We start from the raw sequence: 20,150 nt of genomic DNA on the forward strand, positions 1-20,150 counted from the left end.
AAATTCAGGAAAAAAGAAAAAAAAAAGGGAAAAAAAATAAAAGTCACTTCATGATTTTTTTTGCATTTAAAAGGGGGGGCGCCCCCCCCCCCCAGTGGCAGCCCCGGGGCTGGGGGGTCGGGGGGGTCACGGTGCTGCTTGCCCTGCGCCCCCCCCCCCGCAGGCGGCACTTGTTTGGCACGTGGAGGGGGGGCACCCCCAAACCCCCCCAAAGCCCCCGGGGGGCCCCATCCTTTGGCACATGGGGGGGTGGGGAGGGCTGCACCTTAAACCCCCATTCAGCACCCACACTGGGGGTGCCCCCCCCTTTGTGTCCATTTCTCCCTTTGTTTCTGGTTTGAATGGGGGGGATTTGGGGGTTCCCTCATTGGGGGGGGGCCCTAACTGCCCCCCGGGCCGGCATTGAGGAAGTAGGTGGTCATCTCCCCCTTGCCCTTGACCTTCACCAGCCCCCGGCACTCCAGCACGTAGCCCTTGGCAGCCAGCACTTGGTACAGGTCCGTGGTCACCTAAAGGGGGGGACAATGGGGCTCAATGGGTCAATGGGGGCAATGATGTGATGGGGGTCCCGGGGGGACCCCACTGACCTGGATGCGGTCGGGAACGCCGGTGCTGTCCATGCGGCTGGAGACGTTCACGGTGTTGCCCCAGATGTCGTACTGGGGCTTGCGCGCCCCGATCACCCCCGCCACCACCGGGCCCATGTTGAGCCCTATGGGGACAGGGGGTCAGTGGGGGGGAGAGGGGAAAGGGGTAGGAACGGGGGAAAGGGAAGGGGGTGAGGAAGGGCTTGGGAGTGCTCGGGGGGGCAAAGATGGAGGGATCTATAAGGGGGGTATAAGGGGTATATAAAGGGTATATAAGGGGGTGTATAAAGGGGTTTCTAAGGGGCTGTGTAAGGGGTGCATAAAGGGGTATATAAAGGGTATATAAGGGGCTGTATAAGAGGAGTATAAAGGGTGTATAAGGGAGTGCATAAGGAGTGTAAAAAGGGCTGTACAAAGGGTGTATAAGGGGGGTGTATATTGGGTATATAAGAGATGTATAAAGGGGGTGTATATAGGGTATATAAGAGGTGTATAAGGGGGGTGTATATAGGGTATATAAGAGGTGTATAAGGGGGGTGTATATAGGGTATATAAGAGGTGTATAAAGGGGCATGTAAGGGGTGTAGGAAGGGCGCAGAAGGGGGTATAAGCAGGAGTGCAGGAAGGGTCTGTATGGGGTGCATGGGGGGGGTGTGCAGGGGGGGCAGGGCCCTGCGTGGCGCTGACCGATCTTCATCTGGAAGTTGTTGAAGGAGTGCTCGTTGATGTACTTCATCTGCTCCATCAGCTGCATGGCGTAGTCAGCCAGCGCCGCAATGTGGCTGCGGCCCTCGCGGTCGTACGTGGCGGCGTTGAGCCCCGAGGCCGCCATGTACGTGCTGCCGATGGTCTTGATCTTCTCCAGCTGCCGGTACCGCTGCTCGCTGATGATCTGGGGGGGGCACGGGGGGGTGATGGCACCGGGGACTGAGGGCTCCATCGCCGTGTGCACCCCATCTCCTGCACACTGTCCCCTGCACCTGTCCCCGTGTGCTCCATCCCCTATGAGCATCATCCCCTGCACCCCAGCCCTGTGCTCTGCATCCCCTGCACCCCGGCCCTGTGCTCTCCACTTCCAGCACCCCATCCCAGTTGGCTCCATCCCCTGCATCCCCATCCCTGTTGGCCCCATCCCTATTGGCTCCATCCCCTGCATCCCCATCCCTGTTGGCCCCATCCCTATTGGCTCCATCCCCTGCCGCCCGCAGCCCCTCCGTGGGCACCTCGTCGAAGTCGGCGATGATCTCGTTGAGCAGGCGCAGGCACTCCACACCCTCGTTGTTGGCCTCCAGCTCCACGTAGAACTCGGAGAAGTTGCTGATGGAGGCGAACATGACGGCCACGCACTCGCAGGACTGGTAATAGAGCTCATCGTTGCGCCGCTCCCGCGCCAGGAAGTGCGCGGCCACGTCCTTGGGCAGGATGTTGTGCAGCAGCCGCCGGTTGTAGGCCTGCAGCTCCTCCATCTCCTCCTTCTCGCCCGTGGCCTGCGGCACATGGCACCCGTGGGACGCGCGCCGTGGCCTCGTGGTGCGGGGATGGGATCGGGCATGGGGATGGGATGGGATCAGTGCCAGGGCGCGGGGATGAGATCAGGCACAAGGATAGGGATGACACCCAGGGATGGGATCCAGGATCATTCCCAGGGATGAGGATTAGTCCTGGGGATGGGATTGGGATCAATCTTGGGGATGGGGATGGGAACCACTCCCAGGGCTGGGGTCAGGATCAGTCCTGGAGATGGGACTGGGATCATTCCCAGGGCTGGGGTCGGTCCCAGTGTCCCCCCCAGGTCCTACCTGGAGCTTCCAGAGGAAGTCGAGGCGCGCGGTGGACTCCACCTGCTGCGCGTGCAGGTACAGCGCCAGCGCGAACAGCGCCAGCACCGCCGGCGTCACGATGCGCAGCGGCACCTTCCCCTGCGCCGCGCTGCGGGCACCGCATGGTCACATCCTGACCTGCCCCCCCTGCGGACCCCAACCCACCCCAGGGACCCCAACCTGCCCCCTGCCCACCCGCGGACCCCAGACCCACCCGAGGGACCCAAACCCATCCCAGGGACCCAAATCCTCCCCAGGGACCCCAAACCCACCCTGGGGAGCCTAAATCTCCTCCACCCTCACAGCACAGCCCCCCAGAGGCCTGTCCTGTCCTGCTGCTGCCCACCCTCACCCCAGTGGTGCCAGGTCCCCACTCACCATCCACCCTGGGTCCCATTGAAAGGGGGCCTGTGGGGAGAGGAGCTGGGGTCAGTGATGGGGACCCAGCAGCGGGGTGGGGACCCCCGGGGGGGCACTGGGCACTCACAGGGCATTGGCCATCACCAGCAGGTCCGCGTTGTCAAACAGGGCAGCCTGAGGCCCCTCCACCAGCACCAGGTACGAGGCCTCGATGGCCACCATGAGCAGCAGCTTCCCGATGCTGCTGATGTGCAGGAAGACGGAGCAGGCCAAGAGGCTCAGCACCACACTGTAGCTGAAGTACTGTGGGGACAGCATGGCATGGAGCAGCACCCATGGGTGCCCCTGACAGCGCCCCACAGCCACAAGTACCCTGCACCCATGGGTGTCACTGACAGCACCCCACAGCCACAAGTACCCTGCACCCATGGGTGTCACTGACAGCACCCCATAGCCCCAGGGACCCTGCACCCATGGGTGTCACTGACAGCACCCCATAGCCCCAGGGACCCTGCACCCATGGGTGCTCACCTCGGGGAAGTCACAGGCCAGCCCTTGGTGATGGCAGAGCCCCGGGGGGGCTCCCAGGGCCATGTTGAGGGCCCGGAGCTCGCAGGGCCCCACGGCCTCGGGGGTGACGTTGAGCTCCCGGGCAGCGCAGTCCCGCAGCGCTGCACGGCTGCAGGAGAACTGGGGGGGGGACAGGAGAGGGGTGAGCGGGTGCCCCCCCCCCGGACCCCCCCCACCCCAGCCCGGTTCACACCATGTTGATGAAGGCAGCGATGAAGACGAGGAGGACGGTGAAGACGCCGATGCCAGTGCTGCGGGCGCGGGACTGGACGATGCTCTGTGAGAGTCGCTGCAGCGCGGTGGGGAAGAGCTGGGGGGGCAGGACCCGTCACACACAGCAGAGCCCCCCCCGACACCCCCCATAGCCTTGTACTCACGGTGACACAGGAGTAGATGGCGCAGACAAAGAGGATGGTGGCGAGGAGGAGGAAGATGCTGATGTAGGCACCGAGCATCAGTGGGGAGCTGGGGGAAGAAGATGTGAGTGCCAGGGGGGTCGGGGCTGGGTTTGGGTCTGGGGGGGCTGTGGCACTCACTGGGGGAACACCACGATCTGGAGGCAGCAGATGAAGCAGAAGACAAGGAGGGTGCAGGCCACGTAGCCACCGAAGCGGTCATCCACCTTCTTGGAATACTGCGGGAGGAGAGGGGTGAGTGCAGCGGGATGCAGGGGATGCGGTGGGATCAATGGGATGGGGGCACCGAGAGGGGACAGGATGGAGATGGGGTGGGAGGATGGAGGGAGCATGGAGCCAATGGGCTGAGTGGGCCACACAGATTTGAGGGGATGAGGGGTACCAGGGGGGTTCCCTGGGCCAGGGGAGGGAGGGGACAGGAGGAGCTGGGATGGGGCTCCCGGGGGTCAGGAACCTTCTTCTCCAGCTCGGGGGTCTGGAAGGTGAGCAGGAACTTCTTGACATGGTCCTTGCGGAGCTGGTCGATGCTGCGCGCGTCGATGGCGCGGCTCAGGAACTCGTCCACCTCGTCCTCGGGGTTCAGGGTCTCCTGGGCACCGCGGCTGGGGACAGCAGGGGGTCAGGACCCCCCGGAGGAGCAGGCTGTGACCCCCCCACTGCCCAGCACAGGGATGCTTACTTGTCCTTGCTAGAGTCATCGATGCCCTGCAGAGACACAATGGGGGGGCCTCAGAGACACCAGCATGGATGAAGGGACCCCCAGGGATGACAGGGTCATGGGGCAGCCCTGGGGTCCCAAAGGAAGGGGGTCAGTGTCGGGATGGGGGGATCTGCAGGGGCTATCCCCCAGGATAGGGGTGGGAATGTCTGACACCAATGAATGGGGGGGCCCAGAGGCTGGTGAAGATGGGGGTCCCCAAAGGCTGCTGAGGACACGGGAGCCCCATGGGCTGCGGGCACCCAACAGCAGCCCCAGGAAGGCAGCGAGCAGCCGATGGCACCACAACGGGGCCCCCCCAGGGCTGCTCACCATCTGCCGGAAGGCTTTGGAGTCCTTGGTGCGGGAGAAGGAGCGCTCGGGCACCCAGCGCGGCACCAGCCCCTCGCTGGAGTTGGCGCGGGCGCGCTGCAGCTTGGCCAGGATGGCTTTCTCCTCCTTCTGTGGGGGGGGGCACGGCCATGAGGGGTGACCCCCACGTGTGGGGTGTTCCCCCCCCAACCCTCCCCAACGCACGCGTTTCTGGCTGCAGCCCACGATGAGGAAGGTCTCGATGTTGTGCTCCTTGAGGTAGGCGTTGCGCTCGCCCCCGTGGCCTGGCTCCACCTCGTAGTCCCCGTTCAGGTACTGCAGCGTGGCCCAAGTGATGTGGATGCGCCTGGGGATGGACGGGATGATGGCCCTGAGATCCCTTTCTTTGTAGCACATCACCCATCCTGGGCCCTATCCCTGCCCATCCTGATCCCAGGCCTGGCTCATCTTGACCCCAACCCATCCCAGTGCCTATCCCAGAGCATCCTAATCCATATCCCAGCCTACCCTGACCCCAAACCCATCCCAGCTCATCCCATTCCCCATCCCAGCCCACCCCATTCCCCATCCCAGCCCATCCCGTTCCCCATCCCAGCCCATCCCGTTCCCCATCCCATCCCATTCTCCATCCCATCCCATCCCGTTCCCCATCCCAGCCCACCCCATTCCCCATCCCATCCCATCCCGTTCCCCATCCCAGCCCACCCCATTCCCCATCCCAGCCCACCCCGCCTCACCCAGCCTTGCCCCCTGCCTCCATGTGGTTGGCAAGGGTCACGTCGTTGGACCAGACGTCGAACTGCCACTTGCGCAGCCCCAGGACGCCGCAGTGCACGCGCCCGCTGTGGATGCCCACGCGCATGTTCACGTTCACCCCCGTCACCTCGCGCACCAGCCTGCGGGCGGCACCGGCTCCGCTCAGCGCCGGCCCGGGGACACCGGGCCCGGGGACGGGGCTCGGGGTCCCACTCACGAGATGGCCTCGATCATGTCCACCCCCATCTCCACGCAGCAGTGAGCGTGGTCCCCGCGCGCCTCCGGCAGCCCCGACACGCAGTAGTAGCAGTCGCCCAGGATCTTGATGCGCAGGCAATGGTTCTCCTGCACAGGGAGGTCACTGGGGGGCTCCGGAGCCCATCTGAGCCCCCCCCCCCCGCCCCAGCCCCATATCTCACCGCTGCCAACTTGTCAAAGCGAGCAAAGAGCTCGTTGAGCGTCATGACCAGCTCCTGCGCTGTGCACTGCGAGGCCAGGCTGGTGAAGCCCTCGATGTCCGCAAAGAGGATGCTGTAGGAGGTAGAGCATGGGATGGGGAGCATCCCCCCCATACACCCTGAACCCCCAACCCCCCCAACCCACCCATACCTGACATTGTCATGCTTCTGGATGTAGATCTTGTGGAACATCATGTCCTCCTTCTTGGTGTTGATGTCCTCCTTCATCTCCATGGCCACGTGCTGGGGCAGCACCGAGAGCAGCAGCCGCTCCTGCAGCCCAGCAGCACCCATCAGCGGGGGGGGCCCTGAGGAACCCCCCCAGCTCCATTGGGCGACCCCAGGACCCCCCCTCCAACCAACCTGCTGCCGGTTCTCGCGCTGGAGGTGCAGCCGTGCCTGGATGTAGCCGCGGGTCTCCTGGAAGGCCTGGCGCTGCGACACCTCGGCCGGGTAATGGGTGCAGACCCCGACCACGTTGGTGCAGAGGAAGATCAGGGCATTGGCGATGAGCTGGGGGGGGCACAGGCTCAGCAGGGACCCCCCAGCTCTGCCACCCTCCTCTGCACCCCACAAGCCTGGCTCTGATATAGGGGGGCTGGTCCAAAGGAGCACGGGGATGCAGGGACAGAGGGGACCAGGGCAGGGTGAACATGGGAGACCCGAGGCTGAAGGAGACCAGGACAGGAGGAAAGGGGGTGCAGGGACCCGGAACAGGGGGGTACGGATGCAGCTGGGCCCTTGGAAGCAGAGGAAGCTGGGGCAGGGCCGGGAAGTGGAGACGGCTGCAGCTGGAGCGCTGTGGTTTCCCCCATCCTGGTCCCTGTCCCCCGGGATCAGGGCCAAGGATATTTATAGTGCTCCAGCGGGCTGGGAGCAGGGCCACAGTGTGGGGTTAACCCCACATAGAGGGGGACTCCCCCTCCTATGGGCTCTGTTCCCAGCACCGCATTCCTGCCCCATGCCCATGGGGACAGCACGAGGTGCTGGCCCCGGCCAGGCAGGGCGAGAGTGACCGGTGGCCTCATACAGTGAGGGGGGAGCACCCAGCCCTTGGCATAAGAGGACCCCCCCGGACTCCTGCATCCCCCCTGGGGGCTCCCGCTAGCCCCACAACGGGGGCTTTGTGGGTGCCAGTGCAGCCCACAATGGTGGCTCTGTGCAGAACCACTGGGATGAGGGGCCCCCAACCCACGGGATGCTGACCCCCCCCCCCCGGGCATCCCTCCTGCATCCAGAACGTTCCATGTGCGAAGAGCTCAAGTGCAGAAAAGCCGAGTTTGGACGCTCAGTGATGGTGATTCCATCCCACCCCCCATCCCTACCTGCTTCCAGAGGAAGGGGTCGTTGGTGTTGCGGTGCCAGGCGATGGCGAGGTGCAGGCAGGAGAGGAGGACCCCGGCCAGCACGGCCGCGCGCATCCGCACCGGCAGCAGCGTGTACGTGATGTAGATGAAGAACACGCTCCACCAGACGCCCTCGGCCGCGCTCTGGGGCACCACGGCCAGGGTGCCCAGCACCTGCACCCCGGCCAGCAGCCCCAGCACCATGTAGCTCACCACCCACATGTAGTCCTGGGGGAAGGCGCTACGGCTGCACAGCACCATCAGGAGCAGGAACAAGGCCGTGGCAGTGGCCAGAGCGGCGGCTGCCGGCACATGCGGGGTGCCGGGCAGGCAGTGGAAGAGCAGCATCACCCCGCACACCAGCACCAGCACCCCCATCAGCACCGTCAGGCTGCTCTGGTTCATCTGGAAGAAGTAGCGCTGGTAAAGCCGCTCCAGTTTGGCCGACTGGAAACGTTTGGAGCGGAAAACCTGGAGCAGGCGCTGCCAGCACTCGGCTGCCGACGGTCGCCCCCCGCGGCCGCCACCGGCCCCCTTCGGCCCTTTGGCTTCTCCATCCTCCAAGCCCACATCAACCGGTTTGAGCGCCGGGTCCCCCGCGGGCCCCTTCTTGCCGTAGTGGTCCTCCTGCCAAGTGCAGCGCAGCCCCCGGGGGGGCCCCGGGGGCTCCATCTCAGGGTCCTGCAGGCAGCTCATGTAGCGGGGGCCGCAGAGGCCGGCGCGGGGCCGGGCGCCCTTCTTGCCGTTGCGCTCCCCCCATGCCGTCTTCCGCTCGTCCACTTTGGGCACCAGGATGCCGCTGAACCACGACATGCTGCGGGCGCCGGGGGGGGGGGTCAGCAGCGCTCCGCGCCCCCCCCCGACACCCGACAGGGACCCCGGTGCCCGCACCCTGACATCGCGCCCAGCCCCGGGGGAGGCTGACCCCAGCCCCGGCCCCACGGTCCCTGCGGGAACGGCTGCTCCCGGTGCCCGGAGCCCGGCCCTGCGGAGGCCGCCCCAACGCTGTGACCTGCGGCAAAGCTGGAACCGTCCCCGGCGTCCCGGCCCTGTTTGTCTTGAACGGAAGCCAAGGAGCAGCACCGGGCACCGCGGCCCCGGGGGCACCGGGAACCGGCCAGGACGTGGCGCACGCTCCCGGCCGCGGGCGAACGGACACCGGGAAGGGCCGACCCCGGCAGCGGCCTCCCCCCCCCGGCCCGCTCCGGGCACGGCCCGGGCCCCGCCGGCTCCCGGCCGCCGCACCGGGCACCGCAGGGGCCGCCCCCCTCCCGCCGCCCCGGGGCCCACCCCGGTACCGCCTCCCCCCGTCCCCGCCGCCGCCGCCGCCCCGGTCCCCGCGCAGCGCCGCGCTCCCGGTCCCCGCCGCCGCCTCCCGCGCTCCCGCCGGGCCCCGCTCACCTCCGCCGCCGCCGCCCGCGGGGCCCCGCGCCTGGGAACGGCGCCGCCGCCGCCCGCTCCTACACGGCGGCAGCGCCGCAGCCGCTCCGCGCCATCCCGCGCCCAGGCCGGGCCCCCTCCGGTAGCGGCCCCGGTCCCGGTCGCAGCCCCGAGCTCCAGCCCCGGCCCTGCCCCGGCCGGTGCCCGCCCCCCCGCGCCCGGATCCGCTCCCGGGCGCTCCCGGCCGGCGGCCTTAAAGGCGCAGCGGCGGCGGCGGTGTCGGCCCGGAGCGGCCCCGGTGCGGCCCCGGTGCGGCGGGGGAGGCGAGGGCGGGCGCACGGGGGCGGCGGGCGCGCGCGCGGGCGGACCGGCACCCCCGGGGCCGCGCGCACACAGACACAGAGACGCCGACATGGCGGGGACAACGGGGACACGCGCAGCCGGGCACCCCCCACCGGGAGCGCGCACACGCATCCCCCCCACCTTCCCCGTGCACACGCACCCAGCCTTTTGCGTGTGCCCCTTGCACACGCAGACATCCCCCCACTTGCGCGAGTGCGCGCTCCCGCACCCGCGGGCAGCCCCGTTGCACGCGTGTTTGTGTTGCACACGGGTACCCCCGCACATTGATCTCCTTGCACACGCACCCGCGGACCCCCCCAGGGCACCCTTGGCGTGCACGCGCACGCACCCTTGCACGCGCACACGCGTGCACAAACACCCTTGCGCTCACGCGGACCTTCTTGCACCCCGCCCCTTGCACCCGCACCCCTCCCCATCTGCGCCCTGTGCTCAGGGCACCCCCACATCGGGGTCCTCGCCTGCCCCCCCCGGTGTCCGTGGGTCCGATGCTGCCACCCCCCCCATTGCTTGGCCCCCTCCCAGGCCGCTCCCCCCTCCCCCTCCGCGGCGGCGGCTGCGGGCCCCGGGGAGCGCAGATTAATCATTAATCATTAATTAGCAGCAGCCGCCGGGCCCGAGTCCCCGCGGCCCCGCACGCGGAAGTCCCGCCGCGGGGGGGGGCAGGGAGAGCACGGGGGGGGGCCAGTACCGGTGCTCCCGGTGCGGGGCACGGCGGGGACGCGGTGCGCGGGGCGAGTGCGTCCGCCCCTTACCCCCTCCTGCCCCCCGCGGGGCAGGGCCCCCCCCGGCAGCCGCTGGCCCCGTCCCGGTTGGATGCGGGACTCGGGGATCCTGCACCCCCGACCACGCGCGGTCACGGCTGCGGCGGCCCCGGGGCTGCTCTTTGCCGGTGCCGGTGCCCCCGCACACGGCGGGGTGCGAGCTGGGTCTATCCCCGGTGAGCACCCCCCCCTTCCCGGACACATGCACACGGTGCCGGTGGCTGCGGGGGCCGCGGGGCCGGACGCCACGGTGATGGGCGCGGGGGCGGGCAGGCGGGGGCGGGGACGGCCGGGACGCCCCCGGCGGCCCCGTGTGATGCGGAGCGCGGCGGCGGCGCGGCCCTTCCCGGTGGAGAACCGCGGTCGGGTGCGGGTGCGGCCCCGCCGGGATCCCGGGGGTTCCGGTGGGTGCCGCCCGGGATGTCCGCCCCGGCGCAGCCCGCGGCTCCCGGCTCCTTCCAGGTGAGCGCACCGGGGCCCTTCCGGCCCCCGCGGGCCCAGTGCGGCCCGGTTCGGTTCTACCCCGCAGCGCAGAGCGGGGCCGCGCCGCCCGGTGCCGCCCGGTGCTGAGCGGCGGCTCCCGTTGCTTCCCCTTTCAGAGCCCCCGGAGGCTCCCGAAGCGTAAGAGCCGGTTCAAGCGCTCGGACGGGAGCACCTCGTCCGACACCACCTCCAGCATCCTCCGCAGGCAGGTGAGCGGCCCGCACCGGCACCGGCAGCCCCGCCAGCCCCCCCCTCCCGCCGCGACTCGTTCCAGGGAGCAGCGGAGCTGCGGCTCCGCATTAGGGCTCGGACCGGGGAGGAGCGGCCGAGCTCCCCAGCCCCGCACCGGGGGGAGCCGCGCGGCCGCCCCCCCCGCGCCGCTCCCTGGGGACCGGGGCTGGGCGCCGGCACCGGGCGCCGGTGGCACCGCAACAGCCGCTCCCCGAGGCTAAAAATAGCGAATGCTGCGTCAGGGCCGGGCCGGCCGCGGGCACCGGCGCTGCGGCGGGGGGGGCGGCCCGGGGAAACTGAGGCAGCGGAGGGGGAACGGGGGTCCCGCTGGACCGCCCCGCCCCGTCCATTCACCGGCACCGGGGGAACCAGGAGGTGAAGGAGCCTCTCCCCCCGCTATCCCTCACCCTCGGCTCACCCCGGCCCGAGCGGGTACCGGGGAGGCCCCGGTGGGTTCAGGCAGGGGCGGCCCCGGGCGGTGCAGAGAGGCCCGAGCCCCCGTTTCCCTGCCGGGGTAGCACCTGCAGCGCCGCTCCCGTCCCGGTCCCTCCGGGGACCCCCGGCCCCAGTCCCGCACCCGTCACGGCCCCTTCAGCACCTCGGAGAGGGCCCGGCTCGGCCCCTCCGCGCTGCCCGGTACCGGGGCCGGTGCCCGCTGCCCGCGCCTGGTCCCGCAGCCCCCGGGCCTGCCCCGCGCATCCCCGGCCGGTCCCTCCGGTGCCGGTCCCGCTGCGCGGTTCGGGGCGGGTGACGCCGGTCCCCCAGTGCCCGCTGCTGCCCCCCTCCTCGGGGGCGGGAGGGGGGGGGGCGGCGGGGGGGCGGGAGCGGCTCCGGCCCCGCCGCAGGGCTCGCCCTGCAGATGGGGCTGCCACCGGCTCGGGGCAGGACGGGACGGGGCCGCCGCACCGGAGCATGGAGGTACCCAGGGGACCCCCCAGCCGCCACCCCGGGACCCCCGGCCGGGGCCTGCGGGAGCAGCGCAGCCCCCCCCGGCCGGGAGCTGCCCCCTTTGCAACCCCCCCCATCCCTCCCCGGGTTCCCCCCCGCTGCACCGGGGTCCCACCGGGAAGGGGGAGCCGCGACCCCCAACCCGCGCCCCGGGCTGAGCCGGCGGGGGCGGCTCCGTGCGCCCCTGGGGGGCGGCGGGAGGCGGAGGCGGGGAGGGGCGGGGAGGGGCGGCAGCGGCGGCGGCGCGGAGCGGGCAGGGCCAGCGGAGCCCGAGCCGCAGCCGGAACCGGAGCCGGTGCCGGTACCGGAGGCGGGGGGGGGGGCGCGGGCGGCTCGGCTCGGCTCGCCCCGTCTATGTCGTTTTCTGACTCCAGCGCTACCTTCCTGCTCAACGAGGTACCGGCCCCGGTACCGGCACAACCGGGGCGGGGGGGCCGTGACCGGGGGAGCGGTGGCCGGGGTAGGGGGGGGACGTGATTGCGCACTGGGGGCTGTGCCTGTGGATGCGGCCCGGGCCCGGTGTGGGGGTCCGGCCGCCCCCTTTGTTCCTCACCGCAGGGAGGAACCGGTCTCGCCCCCCCCAATCCCCGGCAGGTGCCGCCGGGACCGGAACCGGGTGTAGGGGGGGGGGGTTCGTGATCCCGACCCCCCCATGGGCGGCGGGGCCTGGGGCTGCGGGGGGTGGGGGGGAGATGCTGCTACCGGTGGGGAGGTGAAGGATGCTCCCGGGAGCGGTGACGATGCTGTTGGGGGGTGTGCTGGGGAGGCCATGTTGGGGGGTGCCTGCTGGAAACCATATTGCCTGCGGTGGGGGGGGTACCCCCGGTGCGATCGAGGGGGGATGCGCGCGATGGGGGGGGTCCGGGGGGGGACGCGCGGCCACATCTAGGGGCCCATAAGTATCCCAATGCAGCTCAACAGCAGGGACCGCCGATCACCGGCGGGGGGGGGGGGGGGAGGGGAACGGGAGCGGGGTCCCCCCCATGGCTCCCCCCGGGCTCGCGTTGCCGGGTCCCGCAGGCCGCACTGAGCCGCGGCCCCGCAGGGCTCGGCGGACTCCTACACCAGCCGCCCGTCCCTGGACTCCGACGTGTCCCTGGACGAGGACCGGGAGGGCGCCCGGCGCGAGGTGGAGAACCAGGCCCAGCAGCAGCTCGAGAGGGCCAAGGTACGGGGGGGGGGGGGGGGGGCACATTGCGGGGTTGGGCAGGGTCTGGGGGTGCTGAACCCCAACCTTTACCCCCCCCCCAGCACAAGCCGGTCGCCTTCGCCGTGCGCACCAATGTCAGCTACTGTGGGGCGCTGGATGAGGAGTGCCCAGTGCAAGGAGCCGCCATCAACTTCGAAGCCAAAGATTTCCTGCACATCAAGGAGGTGAAGGGGGGTGTCGGGGGGGGGTTTGGGGGCCAAGGACCCTCCCCCGGCCTCACCGTGCTCTGCCCCCCCCAGAAATACAGCAATGATTGGTGGATTGGGCGCCTAGTGAAGGAGGGGGGGGACATCGCCTTCATCCCCAGCCCCCAGCGCCTGGAAGCCATGAGGCTCAAGCAGGAGCAGAAAGCCAGGTAAGGACCGGAGCCCCCCAACCGGTAGCCCCCCCAAACCTCACTGACCCCCATTGCCCCCCCAGGAGAGCTGGCAATGCCTCGGGCCTCGGCGACAGTGGGAGCCGGCGATCGCCTCCCCCCTCCTTAGGTAAGAGCCAGGTCTGGCCCGGGGGGGGGGCGGGGGGGTCCCCCCTTTGCTGTCACCAACCCCTCCCTCTTCTCTCCCCAAGCCAAGCAGAAGCAGAAGCAGGTGAGTCCCACGGGTGGGGGGAGATGGGGCAGAGACCCCCCCTCTACCCCGAGTTATGGGGCGCAGGACACTGATGTATCCCCCCCCAGACACAGCACATCCCACCCTATGACGTGGTCCCATCCATGCGGCCCGTGGTGCTGGTGGGGCCCTCACTGAAAGGATACGAGGTACGGGGGGGAGGGGGGGCCTGAGCCCCTTGTCCCCTCCCTGCCCACCCCATGGCAGATGGTGGGGCCCAGGGGTGCCCGCGGGGGGCCGGGCCCCGCTGCCGGTGCCATCTGTGGCTCCCGGTGCCCACGCAGGTCACGGACATGATGCAGAAAGCTCTGTTCGACTTCCTCAAGCACAGATTCGATGGGAGGTGAGGCCCTGTCCCTGCCCCCGGCCCCACACCATGGCCGTGGGGGGACACCCCGGTCCCCATTGCCACCCCTCTGCCCCCCAGGATCTCCATCACCCACATCACGGCTGACCTGTCCCTGGCCAAGCGCTCCATCCTCAACAACCTGGGCAAGCAGGCAATCCTGGAGCGCTCCACCACCCGCTCCAGCATCGGTGAGCGTCCCCAGGCCGCAGGGACCCCCAGAGGGACCAGCCCAGCCTCATGCACCCCCCCCATATCCCCCCATAGCCGAGGTGCAGAGCGAGATCGAGCGCATCTTTGAGCTGGCCAAGTCCCTGCAGCTCGTGGTGCTGGACGCCGACACCATCAACCACCCGGCCCAGCTGGCCAAGACCTCCCTGGCGCCCATCATCGTCTATGTCAAGGTGTCCTCACCCAAGGTGGGGGTACCCGTGGGTGTGTGTGGGGGGGGCGTCCCGGTTGTCCCCTATGATGCCATCACCCTCCTGTGCCCCCCCAGGTCCTGCAGCGGCTCATCAAGTCCCGTGGCAAGTCCCAAGTGAAGCACCTCAACGTGCAGATGATGGCAGCCGACAAACTGGTGCAGTGTCCCCCGGTGAGCCAACGGGACCCCCACTGGCACAGCCCAAAGGGGGGTCCGGACCCCCCTAACCCCTCTCTGTGCCCCCCCCAGGAGCTGTTTGATGTCATCCTGGATGAGAACCAGCTGGAGGATGCCTGCGAGCACCTGGCCGAGTACCTGGAGGTCTATTGGCGCGCCACGCACCACCCTCCGCACGCCGCGCACACTGCTCCATCACCCCCGGGGCTGCCGGGGCTGCAGGTACCACCGCGCACCCCAGTGCACCCCAGTGCACCCCAGTGGGGTTGCGGCCCCGCACCCAGCCCTGTCCGTGTCTGCAGAGCCAGCAGCTGCTGGGGGAGCGTGGGGAGCACTCGCCGCTGGAGCACGAGAGCCTGATGCCGTCGGATGACGCCGGGGACAACTCGCCCCGGCCGTGGGGGGGGGGGTCCCAGCGCGGCTCCCGGCACCTGCAGGAGGAGGAGGAGGAGGAGGAGGAGTTCGGGGACCCCTACCCTGACCTGTACCAGCCCCACCGGCACCACAACAGTGGGATGCAGGGACCCGGCACACCCGAGCGCCAGAGCGAGCGCAACCACGACAGGAACTGGCAGCGGAGCCGGCCCTGGGCCAAGGACAGCTACTAGGGGAGGGCAGAAAGGAGGGGGGGGCCCGGCTGGGAAGCGGCCCCCCCCAGCCCCACACTGGGGGTGCTCAGACAATCTCCCCCCTCTCGGGGGCCTCCTTGGGGGGACGTCTTCAGCCATAAGCACAGGGGGTGGGGGGGGCGAGGGGACCCCCCTGCCCCTTCCCCGGGGACCGGGGCTCAGCCACACAGCTTCTCCCTGCCTCAGTTTCCCCCCCCCCAATCAGCTGCCATGGACACAGTGGCCAGGCCATGGGGGGGGGGGGGGGTCAGGGTGAGTAGCACAGACCCGAATTAAGGGGAAGGTGCCCCCCTTGTCCCTCCCCAGGCCCAGCCTGTGCCCCCCCCCTGCATGGGACCCCCTGCACGAGGGGGCTGCACCAATCGCTTTGCTCTGCACCAAGTCCCCCCCATCCCGGTCACTGCAAACCCCCCCCCCACTGGGGATGTGGAGGGGAGGGGGCAGCCAGACCCTGCCCAGGGCCGGGGGGGGGGCACTCCCTGCCTGCACTCACTGCCCTGTCCCTGCTGTCCCTGTAGCTGCCACCGCACGTCACCGCACACAGTCCTGTAAATACAGCATCCCCCCCTCGGGGGCTGCTCAATGAGAACCCCCCCCCCCCCCCGGGGCCCTTCACAGGGAGGGGAGGGGGGGCACAGATTTGTTATAATTTCTTTTGTAGAAAGCACTGATTTCCCTGTAACCAGTTTCAGAAACACGAGAGTGCTCCGAGGGCCGTGTCCGTGTGCTGGGGGGGACACACAAAGGGGATGGGGGGGACACAGGGGCAGGGAGAGCACGAGGCGGTGCCGTGCGGGACCGGGTTTATTCCTGCAGCCTGGAATTGCAGCTAAAAAACACGAGGATGAAGGGAAGGAAGGGCCTGGAATAGCCCCGATGGGCACCAGCCCGGTCCCAGCAGGAGGAACTGGCCCCCAGAGCCCTGTCGGCCATGGGGAGGGTGGGAAGCGGGGCTGGAACAACGGGGGGAGGCCCTTGGGCCAAGTCTCTGCTGTCGGCAGTCCTGGATGCACCACAAGCAGCCAAAAGGTCCTGGCAGCCCCTGGCGCTGCTGCCATCGGAGGGGGGGGACCCGGGCTCAGGCGAAGATGGTTTCCTCGCGCCGCTTCTTGGTGAGGATGGTGCCAGGCTTGTGCTGGGCATCGGGGTGGTTCGCCAGCTCCGGGGGGCAGGAGGACACGGGGCTCTCCAGGATGGCCTGCTTCAGGTCGTAGAAGACGCTTGAGTCCTCCTTGGTGAGGAAGGTGATGGCGACGCCGCTCTTCCCCGCGCGGCCCGTGCGCCCGATGCGGTGGATGTAATCTGCAAGGGGGTGATGAGGATCGGGCACCCCATAGTCCCCCACTGCCCCCCACTGTCCCCCCCAGCTCACCCTCGATGTTCTTGGCCATGTCGTAGTTCACCACCATGGAGACGTCGTGGATGTCGATGCCACGTCCGGCCACGTCGGTGGCCACCAGGATGTCCTTGGCCCCGGCCTTCAGGTTGGAGAGGGCGAACTCCCGCTGCTCCTGGCCCTTGCCTCCGTGCAGGGTGCAGGCATTGTACTGGGGGGGGAAAGGAAGGGTCAGGCAGGGCCTGGAGCCCTCCACCAATGGGGTCCCCATGGACAGGAGGGGACACAGAGTGGGGAGGGTCCAGCCCAGACTCACCCCCATCTTCTCCAGGGACTTGGCCAGCACATCGCAGCCCTTCTTCTGGTTGACAAAGATAATGATGGGGGGGTCGAAGCCCTGCTCCAGGATGGCCAAAAGCTTCTTCCTGTTGTGGAGGAGCAGAGTGGGGCTGAGGAGCCTACCCCAGAGCTCCCTCACCCCCAAATACCCCTGAGAACCCCCGAGACCCCTCCTCCTGCTCCAGCAGCCCCATCCTCACCTCTTCTCTGACTCGGACATGAGGAACACCTTCTGCTCCACCCGCTCGTGGGGTTTGCCAGCAGAGCCGATGTAGACCACGGCAGGACGGCGGAGGTAGCTGCGGGCCAGGCGCTCCACGGCTGGCGGCATGGTGGCCGTGAACATGACGGTCTGTGGGAGCACAGGGCAGGCAGTGATGGCCCCAGAGGGGCAGGAATGGGGCTGCAGCTTCTGCTCCCCCTCTGCTCCCCATGGCAGCACCCACCTGCCTGTACTTGTGCTTCCCTGACTCGAAGTTGGCCAACATCTTCTCGGGGTCCTCGGCCTCGTCCGTGTCCGGTTTCTGGTTGGTGACGGGCATGTGCTCCAGGATCTTCTGCACGTCCGGCTCGAAGCCCATATCGATCATGCGATCTGCCTCGTCCAGCACCACGTACGTGCAGCGGCTCAGCACCAGGTACCGGTTCTCCAGCACATCAATGAGACGGCCTGGGGTGGCGATGACGATCTGGGGGGGTCAGGGGGGGTTGGTGGCCACAGGCTGGGGGTGAACTGTGGCCCCCAGGGTCCCTGCATGGGGGGCACTCACCTCGCAGCCCATGCGCAGGCGGAAGCCTTGGTCCTCGCGGGAGATGCCCCCGATCACAGCCACTGTGCGGATGCCCAGAGGTTTCCCAAATTTGATGGTTTCCTCCTCAATTTGCTGGGCCAGCTCACGGGTGGGGGCCAGGATGATGGCGTAGGGACCCTGGTCCGACTCCTCGATGCTGCGGCACAGGCAGGGCATGGCCACGTCACCCAGGTGCCATGTGTGCCCCCTGTGCAGTGTGCCCCTTGCCCTGCTGATGGTCGTGGCTCATGTCCCCCCCCCGTGCACTGTCCCCGGCCCCCCGTACCGGTCAATCTTGGGCAGGGTTGTGATCCACACGAGCAGCGGGATCAGGAAAGCCGCTGTTTTGCCGCTCCCGGTCTCAGCCACGCCGATGATGTCCCGGTTCTGGAGGCCGATGGGGATGGCCTGGCGCTGGATGGGGGTGGGCTCCTGGCAAGGGGAGCAGCAGGATGAGAACAGCACCCCCCTTCCCAGCCCTGACCCCCCCCAAAGCAGCCCCCATTGCTCACCTTGTAACCACACTTGTCAATGACCTCCAGGATGTGGGGTGGAAGAGATGAGTCCTTCCAGGAGCGGATGGGGTTGGGGATCTTGCCCCCCTTGGTGGTGATGCTGTAATCCTCGCGGAAGATGCGCCAGTCCCTGTCCGTCATCTCATCCAGCTTCTTCTGGGACCAGTGCCGGTCGTCCCAGCGCTGCTTTGCCTCCTTCTTCCGCAGCTTCCGCAGCCGAGCCCTGGGTGCAGGTAAGGAAGGGGATGGGGCTCACCCTAGGGGAAGGCTGGAATCATCCTGCCCCCATCCGAGCTGCACCCAGGCCCAGCAGAGCCCCCTGGACCCCCCAGCTCACTCCTCCTGCTCCTTCTCCTCCAGCGTCCGCCTCTTCTCCATGAGGTCCCCATAGAAACGCGACTGTTCCCGTTTCTGCTGCTTCAGGTCGATGCCTGCGATGAAGCCCCGGCCCAGGAGCTGCACTTGGTGCCTCTCCTTGTACCTGGAGCAAGGGGTGGGAGCATCAGGAGCTGCCCCTCAGCCCCATGGACCCCCCCAGCCCCAGGCCCCCCCACTCACAGCGGGTTGTAGTCAATGGAGGTGTCCTCCGATGCGTCCCACTCGAACACGAACTTGCGGTCATTGAGGTGCCGCGTTCGCCTCCGCTTCTTCACCCCCCCCAGGTACCGCTCCTGGGGAGCAGAGGCTCAGTGGGGGGGTTCCATCCCCTCCTTGCAGCCCCCAGGGTCACCCCAGACCCACCTTGATGGCATGGAGCTCCTTGCTCTTGTCCTTCTCCTCCCGGATCTTCTGCCTGCCCTCCTCATCCTCGGTGCCGTTCGTGTCCCGCTCCATGCGCTCCCGGCGCTCCCGACGCTCCCGCTCCTGGGGGTCTTCTGGGGAGCATGGGAAGGGGTCAGAGGCCAGCACAACCCCCCCTTAGGGTTGAGGGGCTCCGGGGGGGGTACCCCCTTACCCAGCATCTTCCTCCCCATCTCCTGGAACTGCTTCCTCTTCTTCCTCTCCTCCTCCAGCAGGCGCTGCCGCTCCTCCACCTCCTGCTGCCGCCGCCGCAGCGCCTCGGCCTCCCGCTCCGCCTTGGACAGGAACTTGGGCTGGGACAGAAGGGCAGGGTCACAGCAGGTCTGGATGTGCCCCCCCCCGATCCCATCCATCCCAAGGGGGAGGCTTCAGCTCCAGCTCCCACCTTGGATTCCGCCTCCTCTTCAGCCTTCTTCTTGGCCAGCAGCTCCTCCAAGGACAGCGGCTGCGCCTGTGGATGTGGGACGAGCCCATCAGCAGCCCCAGTGGGGACTCTGCCTTCGCCAGAGGGATTCCCACATTCCCAAAGCCATTCCCAGCCCATCCCTCCTCACCTTCTCCTTCTTCAGGCCGTTCTCCTCCTCCTCCTCTGCTCTGCGCGCATCCCGCTCCTTGCGGGACTTGGACTCCTTCCCCCTGCCTGGGGACGAGCTTCCAGCACAGAACCGGGGGTCAGGACCCGAGCCCCGCTCCGGGGGGGGCAGGGGCGCCCCGAGGCCCCCCCGGGCTCACCTCGAGCGCTTCCTGTCCTTGTCCCGCCGGTGTCCATCCTTGTCCCGCTCCCGCTCCTTCTTACCCCGGTCCCGGTCGCGCTCCTTGTGCCGCCGATCCCTACGGAGCGAGGTCCTTAAGGCCCAACCCCGGCCCCCCCCCCCCCCGCCGGGGGCAGCCCCCCCCTCACCTCTCCGCTGACTTGGACCGGGAGCGGGAGCGCGAGCGGCTCCCCCGCCGCCTGTCCCGGGACCGGTGCCGCTTCCTGTCCTTGGGGGGGGAACCTTTGCGGTCCCGGTCGCGGTCCCGGTCGCGCTCCGGGGAACGGGAGCGCTTCCGCTCCTCCTTGGCCGCGGGGGACGCGTCCCGCTCCTTCTTGTCCGCCAGCTCCCCGGCCATCTGCGGGGACAGCGCCGGGGGAGCAGGGCCCTGCCCCCGGTACCGGCTCCGGAGCTCCGGCAGCCCCCGCCGCCCGCTCACCGCCGCTCCGGGCCTCAGGGCCCCGCTGCCGCCATGGCCTCCGCGGAGCACGCCGGGAAGGCGAGGCCGCCTCCGCGCAGGGACTACAGCTCCCAGCAGCCCTCGCGCCCGCCGCGGCCGCAGCACCGCCGCCACACGCGGATCCCTCCGCAGGCAGCGCGGTGTCCCCCGGTCCTACCGTGGCACCGTCGGCGCCGCGTCCCCCATTCCCTAGCTGGAAAGACCCCTTTTGAGCCCCCCCCCCCCCGAGCCCTGTCCCCCCCAAAAGAGGACT

The 20,150-nt window shown here is 69.0% G+C and overlaps 3 protein-coding genes across 7 annotated transcripts; 1 reads left to right on the top strand and 2 right to left on the bottom strand.

Moving 5' to 3' along the window:
• Positions 1-57: 57 nt before the first annotated feature.
• On the bottom strand, positions 58-8,838 carry ADCY6 (adenylate cyclase 6). 2 transcript variants are annotated; one of them, XM_034071504.1, is made up of 22 exons: positions 8,745-8,838; positions 7,323-8,157; positions 6,361-6,510; positions 6,149-6,270; positions 5,959-6,070; positions 5,757-5,884; positions 5,521-5,679; positions 4,988-5,129; positions 4,784-4,912; positions 4,433-4,458; positions 4,208-4,355; positions 3,874-3,971; positions 3,715-3,802; positions 3,531-3,647; positions 3,299-3,457; positions 2,895-3,070; positions 2,786-2,815; positions 2,387-2,516; positions 1,811-2,074; positions 1,275-1,479; positions 588-712; positions 59-509 (listed from the first exon to the last, which is right to left on the bottom strand). In XM_034071504.1, the coding sequence occupies exons 2-22, from the start codon at positions 8,154-8,156 to the stop codon at positions 381-383; spliced, it is 3,471 nt and encodes a 1,156-aa protein (XP_033927395.1). In that variant the 5' UTR covers position 8,157; positions 8,745-8,838; the 3' UTR covers positions 59-380. The 2 variants fall into 2 exon arrangements, with proteins under 2 accessions (XP_033927396.1, XP_033927395.1); XM_034071505.1 differs by lacking the exon at positions 8,745-8,838 and having other exon boundaries at positions 58-509; positions 7,323-8,492.
• Positions 8,839-10,188: 1,350 nt separating this feature from the next.
• On the top strand, positions 10,189-15,487 carry CACNB3 (calcium voltage-gated channel auxiliary subunit beta 3). Of its 3 annotated transcripts, XM_034071438.1 has the most exons (14): positions 10,189-10,309; positions 10,447-10,539; positions 12,555-12,677; positions 12,761-12,883; positions 12,959-13,074; positions 13,140-13,204; positions 13,287-13,306; positions 13,396-13,476; positions 13,612-13,670; positions 13,755-13,864; positions 13,941-14,092; positions 14,173-14,268; positions 14,347-14,496; positions 14,577-15,487. In XM_034071438.1, the coding sequence occupies exons 1-14, from the start codon at positions 10,268-10,270 to the stop codon at positions 14,880-14,882; spliced, it is 1,536 nt and encodes a 511-aa protein (XP_033927329.1). In that variant the 5' UTR covers positions 10,189-10,267; the 3' UTR covers positions 14,883-15,487. The 3 variants fall into 3 exon arrangements, with proteins under 3 accessions (XP_033927329.1, XP_033927330.1, XP_033927331.1); XM_034071439.1 differs by lacking the exons at positions 10,189-10,309; positions 10,447-10,539 and adding an exon at positions 11,442-11,479; XM_034071440.1 differs by lacking the exons at positions 10,189-10,309; positions 10,447-10,539 and adding an exon at positions 11,774-11,905.
• Positions 15,488-15,689: 202 nt separating this feature from the next.
• On the bottom strand, positions 15,690-19,925 carry DDX23 (DEAD-box helicase 23). 2 transcript variants are annotated; one of them, XM_034071437.1, is made up of 16 exons: positions 19,587-19,925; positions 19,418-19,516; positions 19,240-19,336; positions 19,071-19,136; positions 18,840-18,978; positions 18,626-18,756; positions 18,443-18,555; positions 18,222-18,365; positions 17,882-18,107; positions 17,656-17,801; positions 17,349-17,526; positions 17,025-17,267; positions 16,779-16,930; positions 16,556-16,664; positions 16,276-16,450; positions 15,690-16,205 (listed from the first exon to the last, which is right to left on the bottom strand). In XM_034071437.1, exons 1-16 carry the CDS (start codon positions 19,793-19,795, stop codon positions 15,982-15,984), a joined length of 2,451 nt encoding a protein of 816 aa, XP_033927328.1. In that variant the 5' UTR covers positions 19,796-19,925; the 3' UTR covers positions 15,690-15,981. The 2 variants fall into 2 exon arrangements, with proteins under 2 accessions (XP_033927328.1, XP_033927327.1); XM_034071436.1 differs by having other exon boundaries at positions 18,626-18,759.
• Positions 19,926-20,150: the final 225 nt, after the last annotated feature.

Source organism: Melopsittacus undulatus, chromosome 21, assembly GCF_012275295.1.
Source record: "Melopsittacus undulatus isolate bMelUnd1 chromosome 21, bMelUnd1.mat.Z, whole genome shotgun sequence".
Taxonomy (NCBI): Eukaryota; Metazoa; Chordata; class Aves; order Psittaciformes; family Psittaculidae; genus Melopsittacus; species Melopsittacus undulatus.

Coding starts and splice junctions, on each gene's coding strand:
- DDX23 (XM_034071436.1), bottom strand. CDS start 19,795: ATGGCCGGGGAGCTGGCGGACAAGAAGGAGCGGGACGCGTCCCCCGCG. Junction 18,760..18,839: donor GATGGGGAGGAAGATGCTGG/GTAAGGGGGTAC, acceptor CATGCTCCCCAG/AAGACCCCCAGGAGCGGGAG. Junction 16,451..16,555: donor AGTCCCTGGAGAAGATGGGG/GTGAGTCTGGGC, acceptor TTCCCCCCCCAG/TACAATGCCTGCACCCTGCA.
- CACNB3 (XM_034071438.1), top strand. CDS start 10,268: ATGTCCGCCCCGGCGCAGCCCGCGGCTCCCGGCTCCTTCCAG. Junction 10,540..12,554: donor CCAGCATCCTCCGCAGGCAG/GTGAGCGGCCCG, acceptor GCGGCCCCGCAG/GGCTCGGCGGACTCCTACAC. Junction 12,884..12,958: donor ATTTCCTGCACATCAAGGAG/GTGAAGGGGGGT, acceptor TGCCCCCCCCAG/AAATACAGCAATGATTGGTG.
- ADCY6 (XM_034071505.1), bottom strand. CDS start 8,156: ATGTCGTGGTTCAGCGGCATCCTGGTGCCCAAAGTGGACGAGCGGAAG. Junction 4,913..4,987: donor TGGGCTGCAGCCAGAAACGC/GTGCGTTGGGGA, acceptor CCCCCCCCACAG/AAGGAGGAGAAAGCCATCCT. Junction 3,071..3,298: donor TGGCCTGTGACTTCCCCGAG/GTGAGCACCCAT, acceptor CTGTCCCCACAG/TACTTCAGCTACAGTGTGGT.